Source organism: Diadema antillarum, unplaced genomic scaffold (assembly GCF_040938485.1).
Source record: "Diadema antillarum isolate AM-2024a unplaced genomic scaffold, OU_Dant_1.0 seq00001295_RagTag, whole genome shotgun sequence".
Taxonomy (NCBI): domain Eukaryota; kingdom Metazoa; phylum Echinodermata; class Echinoidea; order Diadematoida; family Diadematidae; genus Diadema; species Diadema antillarum.
This window is the reverse complement of record NW_027272074.1, coordinates 639367-665434: the sequence shown is the minus strand read 5'-3', so window position 1 is coordinate 665434 and position 26068 is coordinate 639367. Positions and strand designations below refer to the sequence as shown.

Here is a 26068-nt window from a genome sequence, read left to right as displayed (position 1 = left end):
CGCTGTAGGGAAGTGTTCCATTCCAAGCATCTTGATCAGCCATGATGACTACACGTACAATATTATCGAATTTACTTTCACCAACTATAAATTAATCTTGTCAATTTCCCATTTCCCGACACCAATTCTTTTCTGTATGGCTGTTCTGCCGTAACGTCACAGACTGTTGCAGCCTTTTCATCATACAGATGGCGACACCGAAACTTTCTAACTTTGACCTTTTGGACTGATTGTCCGATTTCCCTCTGATTATCCATACTATAGTGGATTATATTGAATCATACATATACATTTGGGGGAAATGCCCCCTAGAATCGAGAAAGAGACCCAAATTATTCATGTGGACTGAGCTAATACAGCGGTGAGTTGGCTCAGTCGGTAGCGCGTCTGCCTCACGATCACGCGGCCCGGGTTCAAACCCGAGTCTGGACTGAGCAATGTTGTGTGTAAACATACCGCCCCCTCTAGCAAGAGGCAAAACACTCTGTCCCTCGGATAGGACATAAAATGGAGGTCCCGTGTATGAGAGAGTCACAGCTCATGCACGTAAAAAATCCCGCTTCATTCATTCATCGCAAAGAGCAGGGTGTCTAACCCGGTGAAGTGGTCCCACCCCACATCCAACTGGACCCCATGGAAGACCAGCCTAGTGTAGCTGAATATGGGCTATCCAGCCATCTTCACAGATGGAAAATGAACAACAACAACAACAACAACAACAACAACAACAACAACAACAACAACAACAACAACAGAAATATTACATGTATATCACAGTTTATTTATTTACATTCACAGGGTGGAAAGCTCTTTCACGTAAAAATACAATGGTGTATATACAGGGTAAAACAACAAATACAAATTACATGAATAACTATATATACAACAAAACAAACAAGAATTAAAGTACTCAACATGATAAATACATGTATGCTTGTTCACTTCAAAAGTATGGAAAGTGTCCCTATGGATGAACTGAATTCTCTGACAGAGTTGTATACGCAAATAATCATTCATGATATGAATGTTAATCAATGTATAATAATAGCAACAAATAATTATGTATATATCTAAAACGCAGCCTCAAAACAAATCGTGTCTTCTAATGTTCTCTTTAGAAATACAGATTGTATCAAATACCATTGCGGTAGATTATTAAATAATATTGCACTTGAATATAAAAAAACTGTTCCGTTTAAAATGTGTATTTGGTTTTGGCAAAAATATTTTACATAAAATATTTCGAAGAGAATATTGTGGAGTTTGCATGCATATTCGATTGGCAAGTTATTCAGGCGCAGTGTGATGGACACAGAATAAGATTCATTCTTTTCCATCTTCTTTGAAGAGATTCGATTCCTGACTGGTTGTATAATTCATCACTTCGTGCAAATATATCAGTATATAGAATATTCTCAAGGCTATTTTCTGTAGAATGAAAAGCATAATCAGATGGGACTTATTAGCATTGGTCCATACAGAAGAACAATAATCAAAATGATATTGAATAATAATTTATTGTGTGATATAACAGTTTGCAATATGAGAATTCAAAAATGATTTTGCTTTGCGAAGAAGAAAATTTAATAAACTCTTAACAGCCTTGCTACGAATATAATAAATATGATATTTCCAATTTAAAGTAGAATAAAAAATCACTCCCAGATATTTACATTTATTGAAACAAGGTGCAAATTTCCCCCACCTTATAGCAAGCTTAATCAAATCATCATTAAATCTATATAGTCAATCGCCTTTGGGAACCAATACACATATATTCAGACTTTGTCGCATTCAGAATCAATTTGTTATCCGTGAGCCAAGACGAAATACTTTGTTAATCTTCATTAATTGAGACAGACACGAGGATCACTAGATGAAAAATAGAGACAAGTGTCATCAGCATACAGGGATAGTTGGCAGTGTTGTATTACATTTGCATACTATGGAATATCATTAATAAACAACAATAGCAGTGGGCCGAGTCGATCCTTGAGGTACACCGAACTCAACTCTCCTGTGCGATGAAGTGTATCCATTCACCATAAGTGGCCTGAAGTCTACCAGTTAAGTATACCTTTGGAACCAGGACACACTTCCCTCATCAAAACCATAAATGCTTCTGCTTCTCTAGAAGAATAACATGATCCACCATGTCGAATGCTGTTCTTAAAGGGGTCGTATAGATTTGGTTGAAACCTAAGTTCAGGTTTCTAACATTTTTGGTGAGATACATGATGACAAACCTCTCATGACATATGAAAGAGCATGTAATTCCATGAGGAATTCAACGTTATTTGATGAAAATTGGTTTTAAAATGGCTGAGAAGAAATGGGTACTTGTATTGTGATTGCGGCACAACAGTCTGAACAACTCGTCGCCGATTATGTGTCGTTAGTTATACCAAAGCGAAATGTATTTTATGTTGGCCTCGTACCGATAGATTACTATCCCTCGATCTTGGTTTATCAACTTTCGCAATAGAATATCACTTCAAAGCAAAGATTGTTAGAAGGTCATCTGTTTCGCATAAATATCGTACTTTAACATTTTGGCTCCATTTTAAAATGGCTGAGATATCCAAAACAGAGCGATTTCTAGTGTGGGACCCACATTTATACGATCGCTTTTTTTACTTTGTTTTTGGATGTTTCAGTCATTCCAAACCCGATTTTCGTCAAATAAACTTTGAATAAACCTCTTAAGATGGTATGCTCTGTACTATTTTATTTATAAGTGCAACTTTTCGTGGTATCTTGCAGCCCTTGCAATTGCATGCATGGTTTGGGCAATTGCTCGGATGACTTGATCCTCAACTGGATCCGGGGATGCTTTTTGTTATTAATTGTGAAACAAGGAGAAATAATTTGAAATGCGCAATTCTGAGGCTTCTTTATCTCTCTCAATGAAACACAAGTTTTGGATATATCTACAAGATATCGATATTCATTATGGTCATCATGTATATACAAGATATATCGATATCCATTATGGTCATCATCAAGAATGAATGAATAATCCGAGCAGCGGGTCTGATTTTTTTTTAAGACGGCACAGATTGTGGCATGGCGCGTATTAAACCTATGGGAAAAACGTTGGGTTAGGGTTTAGGGTTAGGGTTAGGGTTAGGGTTAGGGTTAACTGCGAACCCCCAACGTGCAGCTTGCGGCGCGGTCTCCGGGGCTAGGTTAGGGTTAGGTTTAGGAATTGGTCCCCAATAGATTTTTAGGGTCCCCAATCTGTGCCGTCTAAAAATACACGCTGACGGGAAGGAAAGAGATACAATCAACCAAGGGAAGAATGTCAAGAAGTGTTATCTCTCGAACTGCAAACTGCATTTTGTATTGTGTAATCTTCAGCAATCATTTCAAGCATCACAAGAACCGATAGCTATCGCAGCATAATCGGCTGCGAAGTCGCTCGATCGCGCGAGTCGACAGAGCCAATATTGCGGAGAGCTGACAACGCAACGGATAAGATCACGATCCGAGAGAAGCGGACGTACATGTAGGCCATTACACCACGGAGTGTGGTGTGCGTGTCAAAGTACAGTGTAGCATCACCACTGATCTCCCAGTAGAGATAAGTACATGTATGTAGCACACAGCGAGCGCAGCGCGCGTTGGTGTATACATGCCGTCGACTACACTGTGTTATGTGGGGAATTGGCATCGGGATCGATCGCACGTTTTATCATTCAGTCGGTGTTAAGTTAGCGCCATCTTCTCCACAGCTCAGATAGCCCGACCAGACGCTGTCATCTCCGATCGTTGTGCCCTCTTTTTCTACATTGATAAAGAGGTGAGTGAGGATTTGGCTAGACCTATATGTACTGTAGTTCATAATTTGATCAAACTAAAAGTGACATGATTAGAGTCTGGTCTAGATGCCGAATTAGCAGACATAGCCATAGGCTCCTATCTGCCGTGTATGCAACCACACGCGTGTGACTTTACCATCGCATCCATCCGCACGAGTGTGGTTGTAGCCATGGCCTGGCGTCGCGGCCTGGCGCGGCTCAAGTCGCTGGATACAGCCACACTCGTGTGTATAATATTATTATGTACAGTGTGTACGGAGCTATATAAGAAGCTGAACGCCATTGCCTTGCGTGTCAAGCACATGAACACCACACACCAGCTAGCTTGCTCGCAAAGCGATGAGAGTAACCTCATTTTCATACCTTCTAATTTGTTAGCAGTTAATATTGTTTTCTACAAATATTTTTTTTTTCGCTCCGTTCTTATCGTGTTTGCTTGATACGGTGGTCATAGGTGGTGGGTTTAGAATTAATAGCAAAGTTACATTCCTTACGACTGCCGCTAAATTGGGGGACTTTGGATTGATTTTTTTTGTATTAAATTTTACTGTAACATATTGACCGAAAGATCAGGCTGTATCTGTCCGTCGGGGAATGTTCCGCGGAGACTACGTCTGGCTTCACGGATCCCCTCCGTATACAGACCGAAGTCAATGATTGCGGCTCCTGTGTGGAGCAGTCGCGCACAGATCAAACGTTACGATAAACCAAATATCAGACAGCTATTTTACATTCAAACAAGTTTGACATGACATGACACATTATGCAGCAATATTTGGGATAAATTCCTCAATTGTGCAATCGAAATACTCACATAAACTCGGTTATAACGCAGAAATTTTATCGATATCGCAACATCGCCGTTCGCAAGCTGTAAGTCGCCATTTTGAATCTGTAAGCCAATCACATGCGAGGTACGTGTTTTAGTAAAACAAACACGTAGAAGCTACCTCGCATGTGAGTGGCTAATAGATTCATAGTGTATGTTTCTGCAGTTTGAACGTGACGACGCGACAGGCTGTGTTTTACGTTGAAAATTCTACTAAAATGTGGGATCATTCATTAATCTGGTGAGTGTAATGTATTCTTAAAAAGCTAATTTAACTATACAAGCTTAAATTTGCCGACCTAGGGCCGTGAATTAGACGCAATCGAGAAGGGTGAGGACTTGAGGTACAACTGTACCTCAATTTTCCATATAGACAGAGGTTAAGAACATCCACACAGCAATGGGTACTGCAACCTTCTGTCTGTCTACGGAGGACAGCGTTAATGGCAAAATTGAGTCCTCCGGACAGACGGATCTTTCTGTCTATGTAACATGGTGATCTACTTCAGATGAAATAACTTTCAATTGTTCTATAAATATACATTTTTGTGCGTAATGTGAGTCTGTTTTATGAATGGCAATTGGGACCTTTTTCAAATTGTTTTGTTTATTGAGGTCCTACTGTACAAAAGATTTGTGTGACATGATAGTACAGCTTGTGTTAAATATTTTGACCTTGCTTCTGTGTATTGAAATTTGAACCTGTATTTTTTTTTTCACTCTGAAATTTGTCAGAGGGAATAGAATCTACATAACCGTGTTTCCACTGTTGATAAAGTTCCATAAATTGTAATCTATGAATAAAATGTAGGGCCGAGTGTTAAATTCACATCTTTATGAACACACACATGTCCACTATCCATGATGAAAAGAAGAAAAAATCCTGTCTGTTTTTTTCTTTAAAAATCGAGTTTTAATCAACTGATGCAGAGCGCCCATCAAAACACGGGCGCCGGCGTGTTCGCACAATGTCTGACTGCCGCACCTAGCGGCCTGATCTGTCTAAATATTTTCGGTGCTTTTTTCTGCGGCTCGCACATCTCCGCACGCGAATCAGCCTCGTGAAGCTGAAGTCTGACATCTTTTCACACAAATTCGTAACGAGAAAAATGAAATCAGTACTAACCTGATCTTGTACATATTCCAAATTACTATTCCACACTGATAGAGTACAGATGTAGGTGGGTACTCCAGTTTGTTAGCAAACTAATCACTTTGTAGGTATGACGAGTTCACTTCCTTCGTCAATTCCGCGCCGTCCGCTAATTTTTGCCAGTTTTGGCGCTTTCCTGGAATCATCCCGCGGTGCGACGTCACATCACATCACACATCCAGCACATCCAGACAGGGCACAAGCTGAGAGATTTTCAGAGCAAACTTGCGCGCTGTCTGTATGTGATAATGGGGATGCGTGATGTGATGTGACGTCTCGTCGCGGGATTCCAGAAAAAGCGCCCAAAGTTTAGCGGACGGCGGAATTGACGAAGAAAGTGAACCCATCATACCTACAAAGTGATTAGTTTGCTAACAAACTGGAGTACTCACCTACCTTATCAGTGTGGAATAGTAATTTGGAATATATGCACAAGATCAGGTTAGTACTGATTTCATTTTTCTCGTTACAAATTTGTGTAAAAAGTTGTCAGACTTCTGCTTCACGAGGCTGATTCGCGCGCGGAGATGTGCGAGCCGCAGAAAAAAAGCACCGAATTGTCCGAAAATATTTAGACGGATCAGGCCGCTAGGTGCGGCAGTCTGGCATTGTGCGAACACGCCGGCGCCCGTGTTTTGATGGGCGCTCTGCATCGGTTGATTAAAACTCGATTTTTAAAGAAAAAAACAGACAGGATTTTTTCTTCTTTTCATCATGGATAGTGGACATGTGTGTGTAACAAAAAATCACCGTGCAAAGTTGCGGCAATTTATATGTCAGATGTGAGATGAAAAAGAAGTGAATAGGGGTCCTCTTGAGGACTTCCCTCCGGGGTCAGTATGAGGAACCCCGGGGTCCTCATGAGGCGGGGGCAGTCCTCTTACGGGGGAGCGGTCCTCATGAGTGGGTTTACGAATCGGTATTCTGAGGGTGTAATTAAGTATGAAAGTTAATGGAAAACTTAATGATACCAAAGAGTGTCATTAACTACTCCGATATCACGCATTACATCATGTTTTCTCTGCCACAACGATGCTTACCATCTTCGGTAACCGAGGAGCGGTTGAATCTTGTTATCATGGTATCCGTAGAATTCAGAGAAAAAAAGAAATATAGTTGATCTTCGAGGAATTTTGTCATTTTATGTGAGCAAAGAGGTGAGATCTTCGCGTGCGTAGGTGAGGGGTTGTAATCAAATACCGGAGTGTGCGCACGGAGCTCTTGGGTTGTAATTACAGGGGGCGTGCAAGAGCATGCATTGAGGGCATATTTGCGCGTGTAATCATCATTTTGGCTTCTAACAACGCGTCTGATTGTATGGAATAACAATTAGATGGGAAGGACCTAAGATAATTACAGGGGACTTAATCATACCTTAATTACGTCCTCAGAATACTGATTTTGCCCATGATTAAGGGCCTATTAACTTCACGACTTAATCAAGAAGTTAATTACAGACTTAATTACGACCTCAGAATACCACCCCAGGTTACTTACATTTGTACGAAGCAGACAGACACAGCACAGCTAAGCTAGCTCAGTGTGGTCAAGTCAGTCCGGGAAACGTGCTCAGCTCATAGTTATGAGGCCTGAGCTGAGGCCTGCACCTGCTACCCCATACGAGCACTCCTCCTCCTCACGAGGCCTCCGGAGAGTCTCGTGACACCCCGGGGAGAGAGACTCGTGAAGCTCCCTGTTCACTTTTTATTCATCTCACATCTGACATATAAATTGTCACAACTTGCATGGTGAATTTTTGTTACACACACATGTCCACTATCCATGATGAAAAGAAGAAAAAATTCTGTCTGTTTTCTTTTTACAACATAACGGTTTGTTAGAGACAGTGTAATAGAGTTTTAATCAACCGATGCACAGCGACCCATCGGACCCATCGGCATTGAAACACAGGCGCCAGCGGGTTCGCTCAGTGCAAGGCTGCCGCACCTAGCGGCCTGATTCGACTATATATTTTTGATGCTTTTTTCTGCGACTCCCACCTCTCCGTGCACAAATCAGCCTCGTGAAGCTGAACTCCTGAAGTCTGACATCTTTTTACAAAAATTGGTAATGAGAAAAATAAAATCAGTACTAACCTGATCTTGTGCATCTATTCCAAATTACTATTCCACACTGATGATAGAGTAGGTGGGTACTCTTACTGCGACCAGCCCCTTACGCATAGCGTAATGGGACTGCGGACTGTAGCATTCAGGATCGTGACTAGGTACAGTAGTACCGCGCCCAAATATCAACTTTAAATCGAAAAATTTATTCAACTTGAAGACTTACCTGTGAAGTTGAAGTATTGACGACAGGGTTCGTGCATTGTTTGGTTCTGTCAATAGTCCTTTTCTGTTCCATTTGATGACTTAATGTGACTCGGTCGAGAGAAACCTGGGAAAGCTACACTGAATTGACGGCCAGTGCATGCGCACACAGACATCTTATCCAGTCAATGGATTAGAAATTTGTGCGCATGCGCTGGCCGTCAATTCAGTGTGACTCTCTCAGGTTTCTCTCGACCGAGTCACATTAAGTCAGCGATTCGAACAGAAAGGGACTATTGACAGAACCAAATGTTGCACGAACCCTGTTGTCAATACTTCAACTTCACTGGTAAGTCTTCAAATTGAATAAATTTTTCGATTTAAAGTTGATATTTGGGCGCGATACTACCTAGTCATGATCCTGAATGCTACAGTCCGCAGCCCCATTACGCTATGCGTATGGGGCTGCTGGTTGCAGTTAGTGGGTACTCCAGCTTGTTAGCAAACTAATCACTTTGTAATTGTAGGTATGACGGGTTCACTTTCTAACTAAATATTGCTGCATTCACTCAACCCACATGTCTATGAAGGTGAACTTATCCTTTAATAATTATAGTCGAAACTTGACTTATGAACAGCTTGCTTAACCTTTCAGCAAATGATGTTTTTTGACCAGCATTCTATACCTTGCATGTTCTTTTTTTCTTCATTCTTTTTTGCTCTAGACGGATGGCGCAATGAGTGAACTAAAGTCATATCTCTACAGTTTCCTCGGCAAGAGGGCGCTTGTACCAAACTACGAGATCAGAAACTCTGGTCCAAAGCACCGCCAGCGTTTCTTGTGTGAGGTAAACTCAATTCTGTATTATTTGATGGAACTTTATTAACCCTAATCAGGCTGGGGGGGGGGGGGGGGGGGCGAATCCGCCCCCCCTCAACGTTTCGCGCAATATCTTCGCAGCGCGATAAGCTCCCGCCGCGATGTTTCATGACTTTTTTCATTCAAGTATCGCGTAACTTTTGAGACCAAAATTGCTGCGCCCGCGTGTACCGTGTTGATGCGACACCCGTTCGAAAAAAATTTGTCAACCCCAAAATTGCTCCAAAACGTGATTTTGTGTACAAATCCAATGCAAATTGTGTTTTTTCAATTAATTCACGTGAAAATTCATATCTTGACTTAGAATGGACAAAATTAATTTATTTTAGCATAATAAAGCTTCGAAAAATGTCTGTGACAAATTTTGGCCAAAAAGCAAACAAAAACAAAAGGTTGAAAAATAGAGAAATACATAAGAAATTAAAAAACAATCAAATACATAAGAAATTAATTTCGATACACATTTTTTTTTATTCTGCGTCACAGGAGAATGATACAAGAAACATTTTTCAAAAGAAGTTAGCTTAATTAGAGCATTAATAAGTGATTTAGAGCCCCAAACTGATTTTATGCATAAATTACAATAATTAATTAATATAAAATAGAAGAAAAATTTTTCGGAGAAAGCAACCATACATTTTGATAGTATACGTCGCGGGCGTCGCGTGTGCCGATTTTCAGCGCGATCACGTGTTCCATAGGCGAGATCTGAAGGGGGGCGGAATTAGGGTTTAGCTGTTCAGCAGGATGAAGATTTTTCTTAACTTTTGCTCTGTAGAACTCTACTGTGCCCTGATTGATGTTCAAATTGTCTTTCAGATTGTAGGGGAGGGGGGCTCTTCTTACGAAAATAAAAACTAAGATCCAATTAAGAAGTGTACAATACAGCTGTATATATTTTGACTATGCATGATGAAATCACTTTCATTTTTGTTCAGTTTGATTAAGCTGCTTAGATGCATCTTTGAACTTTCCAAAATGTTCAAAGTTTGTATGAAATTTCTTTTGTACATGTAGACCATGTCTGCACTCTTGTAAAGTCTCTCTCACTCCCTGACAAATAACTGTTCAGGTTCGTGTACCGACATATTCCTATGTTGGAGCGGGCAACTCCACCAACAAGAAAGATGCTCAGACAAATGCTGCCAAGGACTTCTTGATGTTCCTGGTTCGAAATGGTGAATTGCAGAGCAGTGATGTTCCAGCCCTGGAGGTACTGTATGTGGGATGCAAAATACAACGTGTGTATGTGTGTGTTTGTTTGTTTGTTTGTTTCTCTGTCTGGCTTTGTTATTTCATTTGCGTTTGTGTTTGTTTGTGTTTAAAGGGGCAAACAGACTATTGGTACTGTACATATTATTGAAGTTCTCATTCACGTACATGTACATGCAACAGATGGTGCAAAGTGATGCATTGCAAGGCATAGACATTTAATCAGAAATGTAAACAGTAGGCCTATAGATATTATGTAAGCATTACAACAAAGAATTTTGATATGAATGTTTTTAAAGAATGAAACAACAGCATGAAGGCTATATGTGTAGGTTCAGTAAATGACTGAGATTATTCAGAGAAGCAAAAATGTATTTTAAAAGATTTTTTTCCAAATGATACCCTCTGTACTTTGAGATTGCAAACTGCTGATATGTGATTGTAACAAACATGTCAGAAAACAAGGAAACCAGTGTGATTCATGGTCTGTCATCTATTGCCTTCCAAGCAGTAGAATTCCACTGGTATTGTTTTTCTGACAGGTCTGCTAAAGTTATTCATGAGCAGTTTGTGATTGTATAATACAGAGTCTATCGTTTGAAAGAAAAAGTAGAAGTAAAGAATAAAATGTCTGTTAGTGTTATAGCACATCTGTAGATAAAGTTTTTTATATTCTTTAGCAAAAAAAGTTGGTCTGTTAATGATGTATAAGTACATGTGCATGTTGTGATTAATTGGCTTTAAAGGCAGAAACTGTTTTTGTCGTACACTGTAGGTGCACTTAGTTTGGATAGCTTTTGTCAAGGCTAGCAAAAGGGATAATAAGTTTTCAATAAAGTGAGGACTGTGTGGATTGTCTTTAGCTGCATGTCACAATCAGCACAATTAACTTACACCCAATGGGCTATGAAAAGATTATAATTGTTTGTGACATCACTTGTATCACCTGACTGCCATCCATATTTGACACAGATTGGGAGGATCTGTGAATTATTTTGTCTATAATCTTAAAAAAAGTAATTTTGAAATAATTTCTCCATCTTCCGCCAAGGCTCCTGTTGCGTCTCCCAGTGAAGGACCCGCTGCCCTGCCTGGCGGCATGGCAGCCCCTCACATGTCTCTGGCCATGGGACAGGGTGAGATGGGGGGAGGTGGACCAGGAGGGCCAGACGGCAGAGGTTTGTTGAAGCCAAGATGGTACAGTGCACTGACCATTTGTTGTACGATAATGTAGTCACTGTTTATAGTGCCTGTACACTTTGCCATATGTTGACAAGCTACTTTATTGGTGTTCAGTTTACCCTCTTCCCTCCACTCCATACCTGTCTTTGATACGAGTCATACAGACCCATTCAGGGGAAAGAATACAGTGGTCTGATATGGAAGCCATTAAGAAGTGACAAGGGTTAAAAAAATTATGTGATCCCTCTATTCAGTGATAGTTTGTTTCAGGATACTTGTGCTTAGTGGTGAAGAACGCATTGTAAGAGGTAACCCTCAAATAAAGCAATTTGTTTCCTGCAGCATTTCCCATCTGCTACTTAACTCTACATATGGTGAAGTTGTAGGAATATGACTTAGCTCAAGTATGCAATGATATATTAAACAGGGATGCCAGTTTTCCGGCAATAGCCGGAATTCCGGCTTTTTCATATTTTGGTGTCCAATTTCTGGCTTCGTGATATTATTTCCGTTTGTGTGGGAAAGCCGGAAAACACGAGAAAGAAACAAAGAAAGAAAGAAAGAAAAGCGAAAAAATGTGATCATCTAAACTTACGGGACATTCACTTTCACGATTTCCGTAGTATGTTTCGCATATACTTGGGCATGAGAATATTACAAAACGACTGTCATGCAAAACTAGCGCGATGTTGCTGCTGCTAGCTGGGACATGCAACACGTGCGATGATAGCGATCGAACAGTGTGTGGTGTTTCTATGCGATGTACTATGTGCGGTCGCGGTGCATGAATCATACTGCGCTCTCGCTATAGCTACAGCGCTGAGACGGTGTGGTGAGTCGATTGAGTCAGCTGAACGAAGCTAAACTACGGATTTTACGGCACTAGGACTTCTTTATTTTTGCTACAAATTCCTTTTTTTTTTCTAGAATACGACCACATTGTTGTCTGGAAAGTGTTATACCAGCACGTGCGATCGCGATCGAACAACGTGTGGTGTTTCTAGGCGATGTACTAGATCTATATGTGCGGTGCATGGATCATGCTGCGCTCTCGCTATAGCTACAGCGCTGAGAGAGTATGGTGAGTCGATCGAGTCAGCTGAACGACGCAAAACTACGGAGTTTACGGCACTAGGACTTCTTTATTTTTGCTACAAATTCATTTCTCTGGATTAGATTTGAGGGAAGAAGAGCCCTCAGAAATGCTCAGATTGCACCAGAGAGCATCTAAGAACCCCAGAGCTTCCGGCCGAAGGGACAGAAGGGCCAGACCCCGGCCGAAGGGACTTCGCGCTTCGCGCTCGTGATGTGCACATCAATTTTGTTCACAAAAAAAATTTCCGGCCCAAGAGCAATTTGCCACTGGCATCCCTGATTAAAGCAACATTTAGCCCTATTGCCATTCTGAATTAGCTCTTTTGATTATTTTCTCTCTCTTTTTTGGATGAATGCTGTGTTTCCTTACCATATGAAAAACATTTGCTCATAACTTGTCAAGTGCAGTAGAGAGCTTCCGCATAGCCAATAACCTACAGGAAATCAGAATTAGTGTTTATTTCTGTGTTATACTAGAGTATGCTGTTAGCTTGATAGTAATGATATGGATGGGGCATGAGTTGCATCACTTTCACTTGCACATAAAATGAATAAATCACTTTATGAGTACAAATGATGGAATATTCAGTCATGAATGAAAATCGTGAGCCAGGAGAGCAACAATTTCCCAATGTTTATTCTAAATGGTACATATGATGAGTCTTCATATCTTTTTAGACTTAATCTATGTAATTCACGAGACATTTTGAGCAAAGGAAAAAAGTGCAGTCAAACACGATTTCTCAAATCATTGGGAAGTGATAGGGATTTTCTTCTGAGGAATACTGTGCGTGGTAACACGGCTCTTGTGTGTCTTTGTTTGCAACAGACAGCTATGATGGTGGCATGCCCTCCTACCAGAGAGGCTTCTACGACAGACAAGGGGACAAGCGCAAGCTAGAGGAGGTATGGCATACCACTCAGAATTTGACCGCATAGGATGTAATACTGTACCTGCATAAATTGTAATGTACTAACTAGTGAGCTAATCTCTGAGACATTGATATTCTTAAAGCATTTGATGATTTGGCTGTGTGCTCCATCATTCCCCCCCCCCCCCATGAAAAAGGAGATTAAAAAAAAGAAAGATTTTGTCATGATGTGAAATTATATTATTGCCCTATGAAGGAACAGGGTTGTTTTCTGGATGTGTTTATAGTGGGTCCAATATTATATTGTGTGATGACTGCATTCCTAGTTTTGTTCCTTGTCTGTCTTTCCGAACGTCTTGTTAGGTTGAAAATTGAAATTTCTATCAAATTTCATTCTTTTTAAGATCACTACTGAAGGCAGAGAAGAACTTGTTGGCACTGGGATCAACATCATCTTTAAGCTTTTGTGGTCATGTGTAGAGCATGCAGTTGTAATGTCAGCCACAGAAAATAGAAAAGCTGGAAATAGGTAAAAAACAAATTATGTGTACTTGCAAAGGAGAAGGGCTATATATGTATCCACATGATTTGTTAATGCAGTCCTTATTCCTAACCAACAATTTTCCAATCTCCTAGATTATGGACCTAATGATAAGCAAGTCAAAATTTTGGGGGAGTATGGACTTGTCATTAGTTTAATTGAAAGCCCTCCATGAGTGTATATATGCTGACATTCATTTATAATTCAAGTAGATGTGAATCAAGGAATACCATGAAGTTTGTTACGCCCTTTATTACCTTTTGATATGTACCTTTAAAGGCTGAAGGGGCCGACATGAATGCTGGTATCCATGGCAACTGGACCATCAGCAATGCCAAGTCACGCCTCCACCAGTTCCTGCAGACCAATAAGATTCAGGCGGACTATAAGTATACTCCGGTTGGTCAGGATCACAACAGGTATGATACAGGAAATCACCCAGCAGTGCTTGCAAATAAACTACTTCTTGTCTTTAACAACTGCTAACAGCTGAAAGGCAGAAATATTTAATTGAGTAAACACTGAATGAACAAATGTCCAAACAGGGGTTTTGGATATTGTCTTTTTCATTAGAAAATTTTCAGAAGAGAGAGAAAGAGAGAGAAAAAAGAATGACGGTAGCCTTAGATCACAAAAGTTTTGGAACTTGTTTGAGGTACATGGCAATGTTTCCTTTCTTTGCATTCTCACAGGCAAATGTTTTACGCAATATCTGTGATCATAGATTTTAGCTTAGATTACATAATCTAAACAATGACATGTACAGTACTTGCTATTGATGTTGACATGTGTAGACTTTGTTGCATGAATGGCAGCATATAAGCTTGAGTCTGTTTATTTGCTGTAGGTGCTGTAGCACTTTTCACTATGCAACATAATGTACAAAAGGAATGCTAATTTCAGATGCCACAGTAAAACTGTTCAAGATGCACTTTGTAATAACATTTTCTACGTGAGAACCAAAAATAACCACTCCAACACTGCCACCAGTCCTTGTATGCTTGTCATACGGAATGGTACACGAGAGGTTAATATCTGCTTGTGCAATCAGTAGTGTGTTTGCTTTTTATGTTTATTACTGCTTTATAATCATCCTGCTTTTAGAATTTGCTTGATGCTCTTATTGATTCTACTTGTAGAAGCATTTCCTGGATAGTAAGAAAAATCTGGGAATTCAAAAGTAAAGATGGGGTCGCTGTTAATTCACTGTTGTTGAAAAGATATCGTTGCCAAGTTGTTTAGTCATTTATTGAGTGTCTGTGCAAGTGTCTCACTTTGAATGCTGAATGTACCAACTCATGACTGCACCATTGTAATAACGATGATATGAATTGTCTTCGCAGGTGTTTGAGCTGTACAACAAGTAAAAACAAAGTAGTCCTTCACGTATTAACAGACCACTGTCATTGACAGAATCTAGTCAAATTTATCATCCTGAGAGTAGCTTAGTCATTTCATCCAAAGCATCCACTAGCTGTTGACTAGGGAACAGCAAAACAACAATTAACATAGAATTTTATAGTGCCAGAATAATGGGAAAAAGGGAAAAGCAAAGTGGAGTGAAGATATGTCATGTGATACTCACCATTTGATCAGGTGATATGATCCTGATCACATGGTCTGTTATCACATGACATCTCTTGTCCTGAGCAAGTGTTGTCATGTGTGTGTTGGTTTTTTCCCTGATCTCCTGACCATGGTTACTTATCTTACTTTAGCTAAAACTTAACTGCAATTTCTTTTCAATCAACTACAAATCTTGTAGGTAAATTAAAATCTGTTAATGTTATTTTGAAAATATGGACCAAAAGGACTGAAGAAATGTGCTTGAAATTATGCTATGATTTGGAGATCAGAGAAAAAGAAACTGTGGGAATGAAGAGCCCTATGCCAGAGGAAAAGCGACAAGCAATATGCAGTGAAGAAGTGTCATGTGCTACTCACCATGTAATCAGGTGACGTAACCTGGATCACATGGTTTGTAATCACATGACCCTTCTTATGACTCCTTGACCTCTCAGACAAATTTAAGAGCCTGAGCACTATTCTGATCACTTGGCCCAAGTCTAAATATTAGAACTGAATGATAAGTCACTTAAAGTGTCAACTGTGCATAGATGAAATATGTATGTGCAAATACTTTGGACATTTTGTGTCTACTTCAAAGAGAGTTCAGGCAGCTTTAGTCAAGGCTACAAGTTGCCACAAAAACAAGCATTACCTGACAATGTTAGACTTTTGCCAAGAGGTTAGAATCAGTCATTAAATCAGTCTGGAGTTGTGTGTTTAACTTGCAGCTATTCAGTACTTTGAATATAAAATCAACTCCCGTCATAGCCAATTGGACTGGTTGACGTCACTAAGTGCTTCGTACATTACTCAGATTTAAAGGAAGATTTCTTGTACAAAGAATTTCAACTGGACATGCTTGGTGTAAGGTCAAGTTTGTTCATGTTGCACCATGTTGATTGAAAAAAAGAAGAAGAGAAGAATATGAACTTTGGTGTCTTAATCCAAAACACAAAGACATTCATGGGTTCACAGGGCAGCCATGCATGTGTGAGTTGCAGTGGCCCAATGCAGAGTATCACCTTATTTGGAATGATGGATTGCTATTTACATAGGACAAATGGCAGCTTAACTTCACTATTAAAACCTGATCTATATTTCCTTTCTAGCAAGACTTAGTTGTTGCTTGAAGAACAGAACTCAAACTACACTCAAGCAGGTACAAGTGTGTGTATCTCCTTCCAGCTTGATTACATCTTTGCTCATGAACTCTGACAAGTGGAGTTGTCTGAAGTTCAGTTTTCACTCGTAAATGTGATAAAGTTATAGAAAGATTTATAGATGATGTTATAAATAGGTAATGCTCTTATTAATGATATGAAGGAAATTCATATTTCTATCTGAATCTGCCATCAAAAGAGCCTGTGATTGTAGCAATCCTGAACAATTTGTAAAACCGGTTGACTTCTGGAAGTAACTATATACCGAAAAGCAAAAACATACAGGTGATACACTGCATTACATGATAGTGCCACTTTAAAACTTTCTCATTGTCCAGCGTGGCTGCCCTCTGCACCCTGTGCAGTGGTTTAAAGGACCACACCATACGCTTGTGGCTTTTCCTGTGGTGGCTCTAAGAATGGGGTGGCGGGTGAGAGTACCATGGGGGGCCCCTCTGCTGATTTGTTTGGACCAGAATGGATGGCTTGACTGCTTTCTAGTTCACTGGAATTGGTTAGTATGATGTGATGTTCAGCTACAGTCGCATTTATTCCCCCCGTAATGTCCCCCGATTACTGTATACGCCATATATTTTGCGAGTCTAAATTTTCGCGAATCGGGACTTCCCGACAATTTTGCGAGTGGTTAAATTCGCGATCGTGGAGTCCTGTACTGGACGGAGAAATGTATGTACAGTGTACGCATACATCACATTCATATCGTCATTAGAGTCAATATTTTCGTGTTTTTAATATTGCGAAAAGCAGCTGACTCGCGAAATTCGTGAAAATAAAAACCTCGCGAAATATTCGGCGTATACAGTATATAACAAAGGCCATGTTGCATAACACTATAGTAACTTCACAATATATGGTAACTGTGCAATTAATGGCAACCATCAGTGATCTCTAGGCTTTGATTGGCTATGTAATAGTGATGCTATGGTAGTTACCATTGGTATGCAGACTTACCATTAATTGTAAAGTTACCATAGTTTTATGCAATGGGCCAAGGTCTTGTCTCAATGCATCACTGCTCTTCATCCTTCATTATGCCCTCAAATACAAGTTTTAGTTTGCCTCAGTTTAACCATATGAAGGGTTATTCAGTAGGATGTATTGTTGGGCAAGAATTTAAATGTTGCACGTCAGAAGGCACATCACAATAAATTTACTTGATTTGAATTTTAAAATTACAGACTTTCATGCCTTTGCTTAAAAAGATATGTGATATCATATGACTTGTTTCTGTGGTTTGAGCTCATCAGCAATTAAGATAGCACCAGTCATAGGCTTGCTCTCTGATTGGTCATGGTCTTTGCATAGATGGCACAGATGTTTTGTGCTGTGACAAATACTTGGTTTTTCATTTAAGTGAATTCCCCAAATTTTGATACTTTGTATGGTATATTGTATGTGTGAAAGTGTTTTTCATATGGATACATGTATGAGTCATACCAAGAGTATTTATATGCATGTTCATACAGTCCCTGGCAGATATACATGTACATGTACATGTTATGTGTATTTATACCTATGTCAAAAAGAAAGAATTACATCTGTGATATAAATGTATGAACCTGAGAAAAGTATGGATAACTATACATGGACATATAGTCTGTGTGTCTGCAGACTCGAAACATGAAAATGTAAAAAAATTATATGTTAATGATTTTATCTCACCATTTTATTTTTGTATGCGATTTCGAGTCAGAAGTTGTATTGCTGCGTGTGAGTTTCAAGATAATGATTAAAATTATTGAGTATTTGCACTCAAAAGCAATTACAAGAATATCTACTCCACAGACCTCACATTTGAATCAACTCATTTTTCAGATCTTTCTACGCTGAGATGTCGATTCACATCAATTCCATTCGCCGCAGTAAGTAAAAAAAAGGGAAATAGCTTGTTTGGTTGATCAGTGTGAAACAATGCTCTTTGTACTGTACGTAGGAGCAAGAGTCAGAATGCAACCTTCGATATTTGAAACAAGTTATATAGTTAACTTTGATGAACCTGTTTCACAGCTCTGAGAAATTCAGTATTATTCTGTTACCAGGCCTCGAATTAACCGACGGCCACCGACGGCCATGGCCGTCGGTGCCCCTCTCGTTGGCCGCAATGCCTTTTTTTCCTTGATCAAAGTTACGGCCAAAAAAAATGTGCCCTTTTTCTTGTGGCTGTGGTGCCCTTTTAGAATGAAAGTTATTATTCATGACGTATAATATGCCCTTTCTGAAAGTCTACACTTTAATAAGCTTGAACAACTTTCCTGATCTCAAATATCATACCTTCAGTTCACTCGGGTCCCAATATATCTGACTCAAACTCAAAGTATCTTTCCGAGATACGAGACGACGTGTAGAAATCTACGTACATGTACGCCCGACCGGCTTTTACCGTCCCGACTGCCTCCGCAGCGCAGCGGCACAGTTACTAGCTAGGCAGCGGCGGGCCGGAGCAAGTGGTCGCAAGCCATGCTAAAAAATGCCAGGCCTGTCAGACGGCTGCGAGCATTGCCATCTCTCTCGCTCTGCATTCATGCCCGCATGCTCAAAGGAAAATGGCGCCGGAAGTGCTCCAAAAAGTGAGCGCGGCGTACGCGTTGAGAACGTACTGTACTACCGAACCTACATCGTATTGCGTATGGCCTACTGCCTAACGTCGTCTGCTGCGGAGAGATCTTATGCGTGCGTGCGCTGCTGGAGTGTATCAGCATGGTCGATAGCATACAGCTCTATGGGGCATTCACATCACGTATAAACACCCAACATGCCCTTTCCAATGTGGCCTTGTTGCCCCTCTGACTGACCTAAGTGCCCTGGCCTCTTGGAAAAAGTGCCCTTTTCTAAATGGCCTTGCCCCTCCAAAATCCTATTTCGAGGCCTGTGTTACTATATTCATTGGTGTGTTGTGTCCTGTAGCTTACATTGTTTATAATCTCAGAAACATGTAGTATAAGTGTAATTCAAAATATATTTATGCGCTTAAGTATTCTAGACCATTTTTGCATTTATACAGTCATGTACATTCTGTATGAGGCATGCTTTCTGCGTATGCATATTGTCCAGAGAAGTTGAATATGGGTGGACAATCCTCATTTTGAATAACAAAGCGAAAAATGATAAATATGCTTTTTGCAATTTCCTCATGTTTTGCTGTGATGATTGGAGTTTTCATCCATTTCTGTTCCCTACAATACAGTGGACTCCTGTTATAACGAAGTCCTCGGGACTGGCAATTTTCTTTCATTATAACTGAACAAATAAACAATAAAAATACATAGTCTAGAGTGGATAATGTTGCAGCCTGAATTTTTACTTCGTTGTTACCGGACTTTGGTTATAACTGTTCTTTACAACAGGAGTGCAACGTATGTGTACATCTTGTTCTAGTTAGATGTCAACATTTCAGCTGATATGTATACATCTTGTTATAGATTAATGACAAAATTTCAGCACGCACTGCTGCTGCATGTACATTTGTACCTCAGTCATGACAAAGTAGACATTTCTTCTTCTTTTCTTTTTTTTTTTGGGGGGGGGGGTGATGCTTCCATTATTGGTAGCAGTGGAGGACTGACCATTATTTCACATTTGTCTTGTGTTAGCCATTCATGCGAGGGAGCAGGGATCCAACAAGAAGACAGCCTCCCTGTCTTGTGCCCTGTCTCTGGTCCGCCAGCTGTACCATCTCAAGCAGATTGAGGCTTTCAGCGGAGAGCGGAAAGCCAAGAAGGCTGACTCGGTGAGTTCTCTGACGATTAATCCACCACAGGGTTTTGTCAAAGCTTGTAAAAGAACATCTTAATTAATGATTTAAAAGTACTCTTAACTTTCAGTATTAAAGAGCCCTCCAAATGTCTGTAAAAATCTGCTGTGGGTATTTGAAACAGCATGTACAGGTAAGGGTGCACATGCTTATTATCAGATCTAGGTTGCTTCAAGTGCAAGAATTATGAGATAAAATAACACTCAAATTCCCTGTGTTTCTGTTGCAGCATAGTCACAGGTTCATAGCTCATCAAAAATACTTTCTGTGTCGCATTGGCACTGGTTAAATGCTTGATTCACTCCCATCCAATCCATAGATCACAATGATTGGATCAGTAAGTCCTCCTAACCATCAGCCCCCTCCACCCCCCCCCCCCACCACCCTGAACCATGTGCAGCAGGTATATTTTCCCATTACACACCCTGTTCACCCCATGTAATAATGCATAAAATGTGTACACATCTACACAGCTACCACACACATGCACAGTTGTGAGATGATAAAATCATGAACTCTGTAGTACGAACACATGCATGTGCTGTGTGCAGCACACACTTTGAGGATGACCTGTCCTAAGACAGTGACCTGTTCATTGTTAAAGATGGATCTTTTGATGGTCAGACGTCAAAGTTGACATCTAGCTGAGAAACACTGAAGAAACAAAGTATGAAGGCTTAGCTGAGCGACGGGTCTACTGCTTTCATTGTGCCATCACATACTGTGTTATACTTCTCAGTAAATGGCCATGCACACTTTTAGCACAATCTAATCTTCAAATTGTTAAAAAAAATGACAAGAAGTACTCCAAGAATTGTATTGAATTGCAGCAAATGATAGAATTATGTGTATTGAATGGATATGCTGAACTTTATACAGTTGAACCTCTCGTATCCGGACAAGTCGGGACCGGGGCTCATTTGGATAAGGGATTTGGCCGGATTCGGGAGACTCAATGCTTTATACATGTACATATACATACGCATGTACTGATGTAGCCCATTGTAGTACCACATGTAGTAATGTGTATACTGCAACCTTTTCATCGTTACACTCACTAACAGACCCCAAAATAGAGGTTCATGTTTGCAAGAATGAAATCATTTTCTTTTATAAATTCTTGGGAGGATATACCTAAATAATAATTAAGAAATGTATCAAGTATATGTAATTCATGTGTGTTTGTGCAAGAGTTCTCAAGGAGTTGGGAATCCCCCTTTCCTCGCGTAATTATTTTTAAAAAATCACAGCGAGATTGCGTCCGTATAATAGAGAGATCCGGATAAAGGGAGGCCGGATAAGAGAGGTTCAACTTTACATGCTTCATTGAAGTTTGTCATCCAAAGGTTTAATGGTTGACCACAAATTGATCATATTTCTTGTTACTTTCGTCACAGCTGGAGCCATATACTGTGTCCTTACTACGGGATGTTGAGGATCGCCTCTCTAACGTTCTCTTTGAGCTGAATCTCAACCAAGTCCCGCCTCCTTCAAATCCTGTAAGTTTGCCCATGGTGGAGCCTCGCTAGTTGATAGCGCATAGGATGTGAATCTACAAGCAACAGAATACACCAATATAAGTTTTTCTCATGTATTTGCTTTGCCTATTTAAGATCATTTATGTCCAAAGTTCAGACATACATAGATACCTCCCGAATTTGAACCCTGAAAGGAATACAATGATTGACGGAGAAAAGCAGAAATGGACTTTGGTATGCCGGAAAGTGTGTTGCGAATCTGAACATAAAAATCAGCGTATTATGATGGGATCTACTGATCATAATTATGTAAAGACTAGCTCAGCTGAGTAGGCCTATCCTTCTATGAGAACTTACTGTATGTTAATTGTTTGCTTGTTTGTTTTCTTTGCTTCATTCATTAATTCCACATACGTGTATTAAAGTCAAACCTGTCTATAGTGGCTACCCAAGGGTAAATGCATCTTAGGATGGCGTAAACAAACCTTTTTTTAAACAAACTGAAATGACAGTACAGATATAAGTGATAAGTGCTGAGAAAGTTTACTGCTATGACAGGTTGGACCTGAATGAAAATAGTCATTCATCTTTGTGTGTGTGTGTGTGTGTGTTTGTGCGTGTATGTTTCATCTAAAATGTGAATGAATTTTGAAGGACGTCAATAATAATTTATGATAATAATGATAAGCAGTCTACTGTATACTGTAAAAGTGGATATTTTTGCACGACTTATTTTGCGCGCATGCTTTTATTTTCACGCTTGCTTCTGGTTGCGCAAAATGCGCAAAAAATTTCCACATTTACAGTATTGCATTTCCAATCAAACTGATCTATGCGCTTTAACTTGGTAAAAATGTCTCAACAACCAAGTCAGAAAGAATGATTCTTGTCCACACTGACAGGATGAAGTCATGTTGCTGAGCGCCGACACCAAGAACCAGCAATTTGACAACCCTGAGGGACCCAGGGGAAGCTCGGGTGTGTCCTGGTCTCCACCCATGAATAACTGGAATCCGTGGCTCAACTGTAACATCGACGAGGGTCCCCTAGCGCATGTGAGTCCTCTTTCCACTTGTCTTCAACAACAGATCAGGCGAATGCCGTCAATGTATGGGAAGTGAGCAGCATTTGTATCCCAGTAAAGCTTAATTTCACATTCAAAATATTCCATTTCATAATTAAATCATGATATTGCCAGTGTGGAGTGTCTGCTGATAAAACTGGAATCTGTAGCTCGACTGTAACATCAATGAAGGTCCCCTAGTGCATGTGAGTCCTCTTCCTACTTGCCGTGGACAGTAGTTTGGTTTAATGTCATCAGTGCATAAATAGCCGTATTTGTAGGCCAAGAGAACTTCATTTTACGTTCAAGATTTTCCAGGCTGTAATGAAATCATGTTGCCAGTGTGGAGTGTCTGCTCATAAAATGAAGCATTTTCCAAAATGGAGGAATAGGTTTTATTCATTTGTGTAGGAGAAGTAGGTGTTATTCATTTGTGTAAGCTGTAATTCTAAGTATATGTAGAAAACTGCTGCTTGTCAATGTACATGTACATGTATATATCATACCTTGTCTCAACAAATGGGAGAGCCAATGGAAAAAGTGCAACTGATTGACAAATTGCCCTTCGGCAATGGAAGTAGCACATTCATTCGGTCTGTTGTCTGTTTGTGATTGCTGTGCTCAAGTACACTCATATCTTCACTCAATATGCATTACTTTGCTACGATCATCAATTTGCATCATTATAAGTAATGCAGTTGATTGTGATTGTTTAGCAATATACATTTTATATTCTGCAGGCTCTATTGACAATTTGACATTATAGTTTTCATAGATACAGAGACTCCAACTCTCCCGTTTTCGACGGGAGATCTCCCGCCGAAAACCCATTTTTGCAAAATTTCCCGTTCTCCCGTTTGAGATTTAATTTCTCCCGCCCTGGCTCTTTGTCTCCCGTTGGAAAGGATTTCTTACATATTTCTATCGTATGTTGACAAATAAGCCTTAGATAGCACCAGAGAGCATCTAAAACCCTGGGAATTTCGCGCTTCGCACACATCAACTTTGAGTCTCCCGTTTGCTGGGGTTTCAGTCGGGAGAATCTCCAGATCAGAAGGTACTTTGGGTTGGAGTCTCTGTAGATACCATAACACTGCTCAAAGCCAGTGTGTACTCACTGTTGCCTGAATTCATGTTGGGATAACTTGCCACTGTAAATCTTCCCTCAGATGACCCTTGAGCAAGTCAGTGCAGAATTGCAGCAAGAGTATCGGGGAAAAGAAGCCATGTCAGAATTCAGAAAGGTAAGACTTTGGTTTCTTCTTATAGTCACAAGTGTCTTTGCTAGCAAATTCTTGGAACATGTTTCTTGCACAGCCATTCATCAAAGGATGTAAAGAATCTTGTTCTTCATTACCTTAGGTCCATAGTTAGTCATAAATGTGTTTCAAAAGTAAGGAAACTACATATTTTGCAATGTTAAGATCTGTGTTCTCCAATGGATTTATTTGTGTTTGAAAGATGCTGCATTTTGCAAGCAACATCTGGATGAATATCGCACATAATTTACAAACCTTAGTTCCACCATGCAGCTGAGTGATGGACACATGTATTGGCTATTGATAAAATTTCATCAATTCATATATATTTGTGTGGGTGATATCAACTTTGATCATGAATACAATGCACTTTGAACGACTGTGATTTTATACTTTCGTTGAGTACATATTTTGTCAACACAACCGCATTGCTATTTTACTATTTGTGTTTCTTTAGACTTGGAAGTGTTGCTTGTTATTTTCAGACTTCCAATAATGATAATGATGAGTTACGAACACATCAAATTTGATGGACATCTCTTTTTGTTTCAGACTAAAATCCTTGGATATAAGACGATATGTTAGATTAATTATGTTTTAAAAATGACCAATGAAACCATTAAGTAAGTACATGGAGAGATAACAATAATTGTCTAAAATGTTGCTGATATCCTGTTTTATAATGTAGATCCAGGAAGAGCGTCATCAGTTGCCCATTGTCCAGTCAGAGAGAGAGATTCTGGATGCCATTGACCATAACCCTGTGGTGGTCATCAGGGGTGCCACAGGGTGTGGTAAGACCACTCAGGTGCCCCAGTTCATCCTGGACAGTTTCGTCAGAGCAGGGCGGGGTGCAGAATGCAATCTGTGCATCACCCAGGTTAGAACGTGCAATACTGTTATCTGTCTTATGATGTCTGTGGTATGCAATGTACATGTAGTATGTTGTGATCATGAGATGGCCATAACAAGTACGATAGTAAGCTACAATGTCTTTACTGATGGTCAGCTGTTGTTGTTTTTTTTTTCAGTTGCAGCTCTTGTTAGCTTTAATGGTGACCCGCCACAACAAAAGCATCCGAAAGTCGCTGACAGCTGAGCCAAGAAAGTCGAGTTTGAAGCCAGATCATCAAAATCGTTTAAAACCATCGAATTTCTGTTTTCGACAAAATTTTGTAGTCTGATGTTTCCTCTATCATCTGCTGAAATTTCGAAGCTAAATTATTAAAGGAAAGGCAAATGATTAACGTTTTTCTGAGCCTTGATTTTCCAACTTTCAACTGAACAGAAACGTGTCCAAAGATTTTTATTTAACGCCGCAGATAGACTCCACCCCTAACAACGAGGGAGTGATCTTATTGGTCATTGTGATCTTATTGGTCAGTGTGTGGCATCGTGGTTACCGATTGGTTGTGCATAGACCACTGGCATTAAGCTTGAATGAACATGGTGGAGGTTGCTAGGAGCATACCTTCTATTGTCAAGAGCTGAAAACTGCCTTACTTCCCCATGGTCATGATTGCATCAGAGGAAAACTTTGTAGGTGGTTTTCTCGAAACGCAGAATTCCCAGACCACTCGACATGCTCTCATAAAATCATCAATATCTCCGCAACCAGGTATTTTTATGAGTCGTGTTATATACGAAATTCAAGCGGAAGAGTAGGGAAATGAGGCCATGTCATTTTTAGAAAATCGCCTTCCCCCTACTGTTGGATACTTTTTGTCTCGCCCACCGGAGGTGAAGGCGAGACTAAGGGATCCAAATGGCGTCCGTCCGTCGTCCGTCACAAATGTTAAAGTTTACCTGCAAGACTCTCTTATGATGCATATTATAACTTGGCAACTGTTACAGCAATGGCAGCCACACTTGGATGATAGAAGCACTAGGGGTATCTTCATGTTATGGTGTT

At 40.0% G+C, this 26068-nt stretch overlaps 1 protein-coding gene across 1 annotated transcript in view; it reads left to right on the top strand.

Moving 5' to 3' along the window:
- Nucleotides 1-3713: 3713 nt before the first annotated feature.
- Nucleotides 3714-26068, top strand: part of LOC139708045 (ATP-dependent RNA helicase A protein-like) — a 41272-nt gene continuing 18917 nt past the window's right edge. The window contains exons 1-12 of the mRNA XM_071620033.1: nucleotides 3714-3802; nucleotides 8799-8921; nucleotides 10026-10166; nucleotides 11217-11343; nucleotides 13272-13348; nucleotides 14135-14274; nucleotides 18421-18467; nucleotides 20196-20332; nucleotides 21754-21855; nucleotides 22737-22889; nucleotides 24067-24141; nucleotides 24845-25036. Of these exons, the coding sequence (XP_071476134.1) occupies nucleotides 8811-8921; nucleotides 10026-10166; nucleotides 11217-11343; nucleotides 13272-13348; nucleotides 14135-14274; nucleotides 18421-18467; nucleotides 20196-20332; nucleotides 21754-21855; nucleotides 22737-22889; nucleotides 24067-24141; nucleotides 24845-25036 (1302 nt within the window). The 5' untranslated portion in view covers nucleotides 3714-3802; nucleotides 8799-8810. The remainder of the gene's footprint in view (nucleotides 3803-8798; nucleotides 8922-10025; nucleotides 10167-11216; nucleotides 11344-13271; nucleotides 13349-14134; nucleotides 14275-18420; nucleotides 18468-20195; nucleotides 20333-21753; nucleotides 21856-22736; nucleotides 22890-24066; nucleotides 24142-24844; nucleotides 25037-26068) is intronic.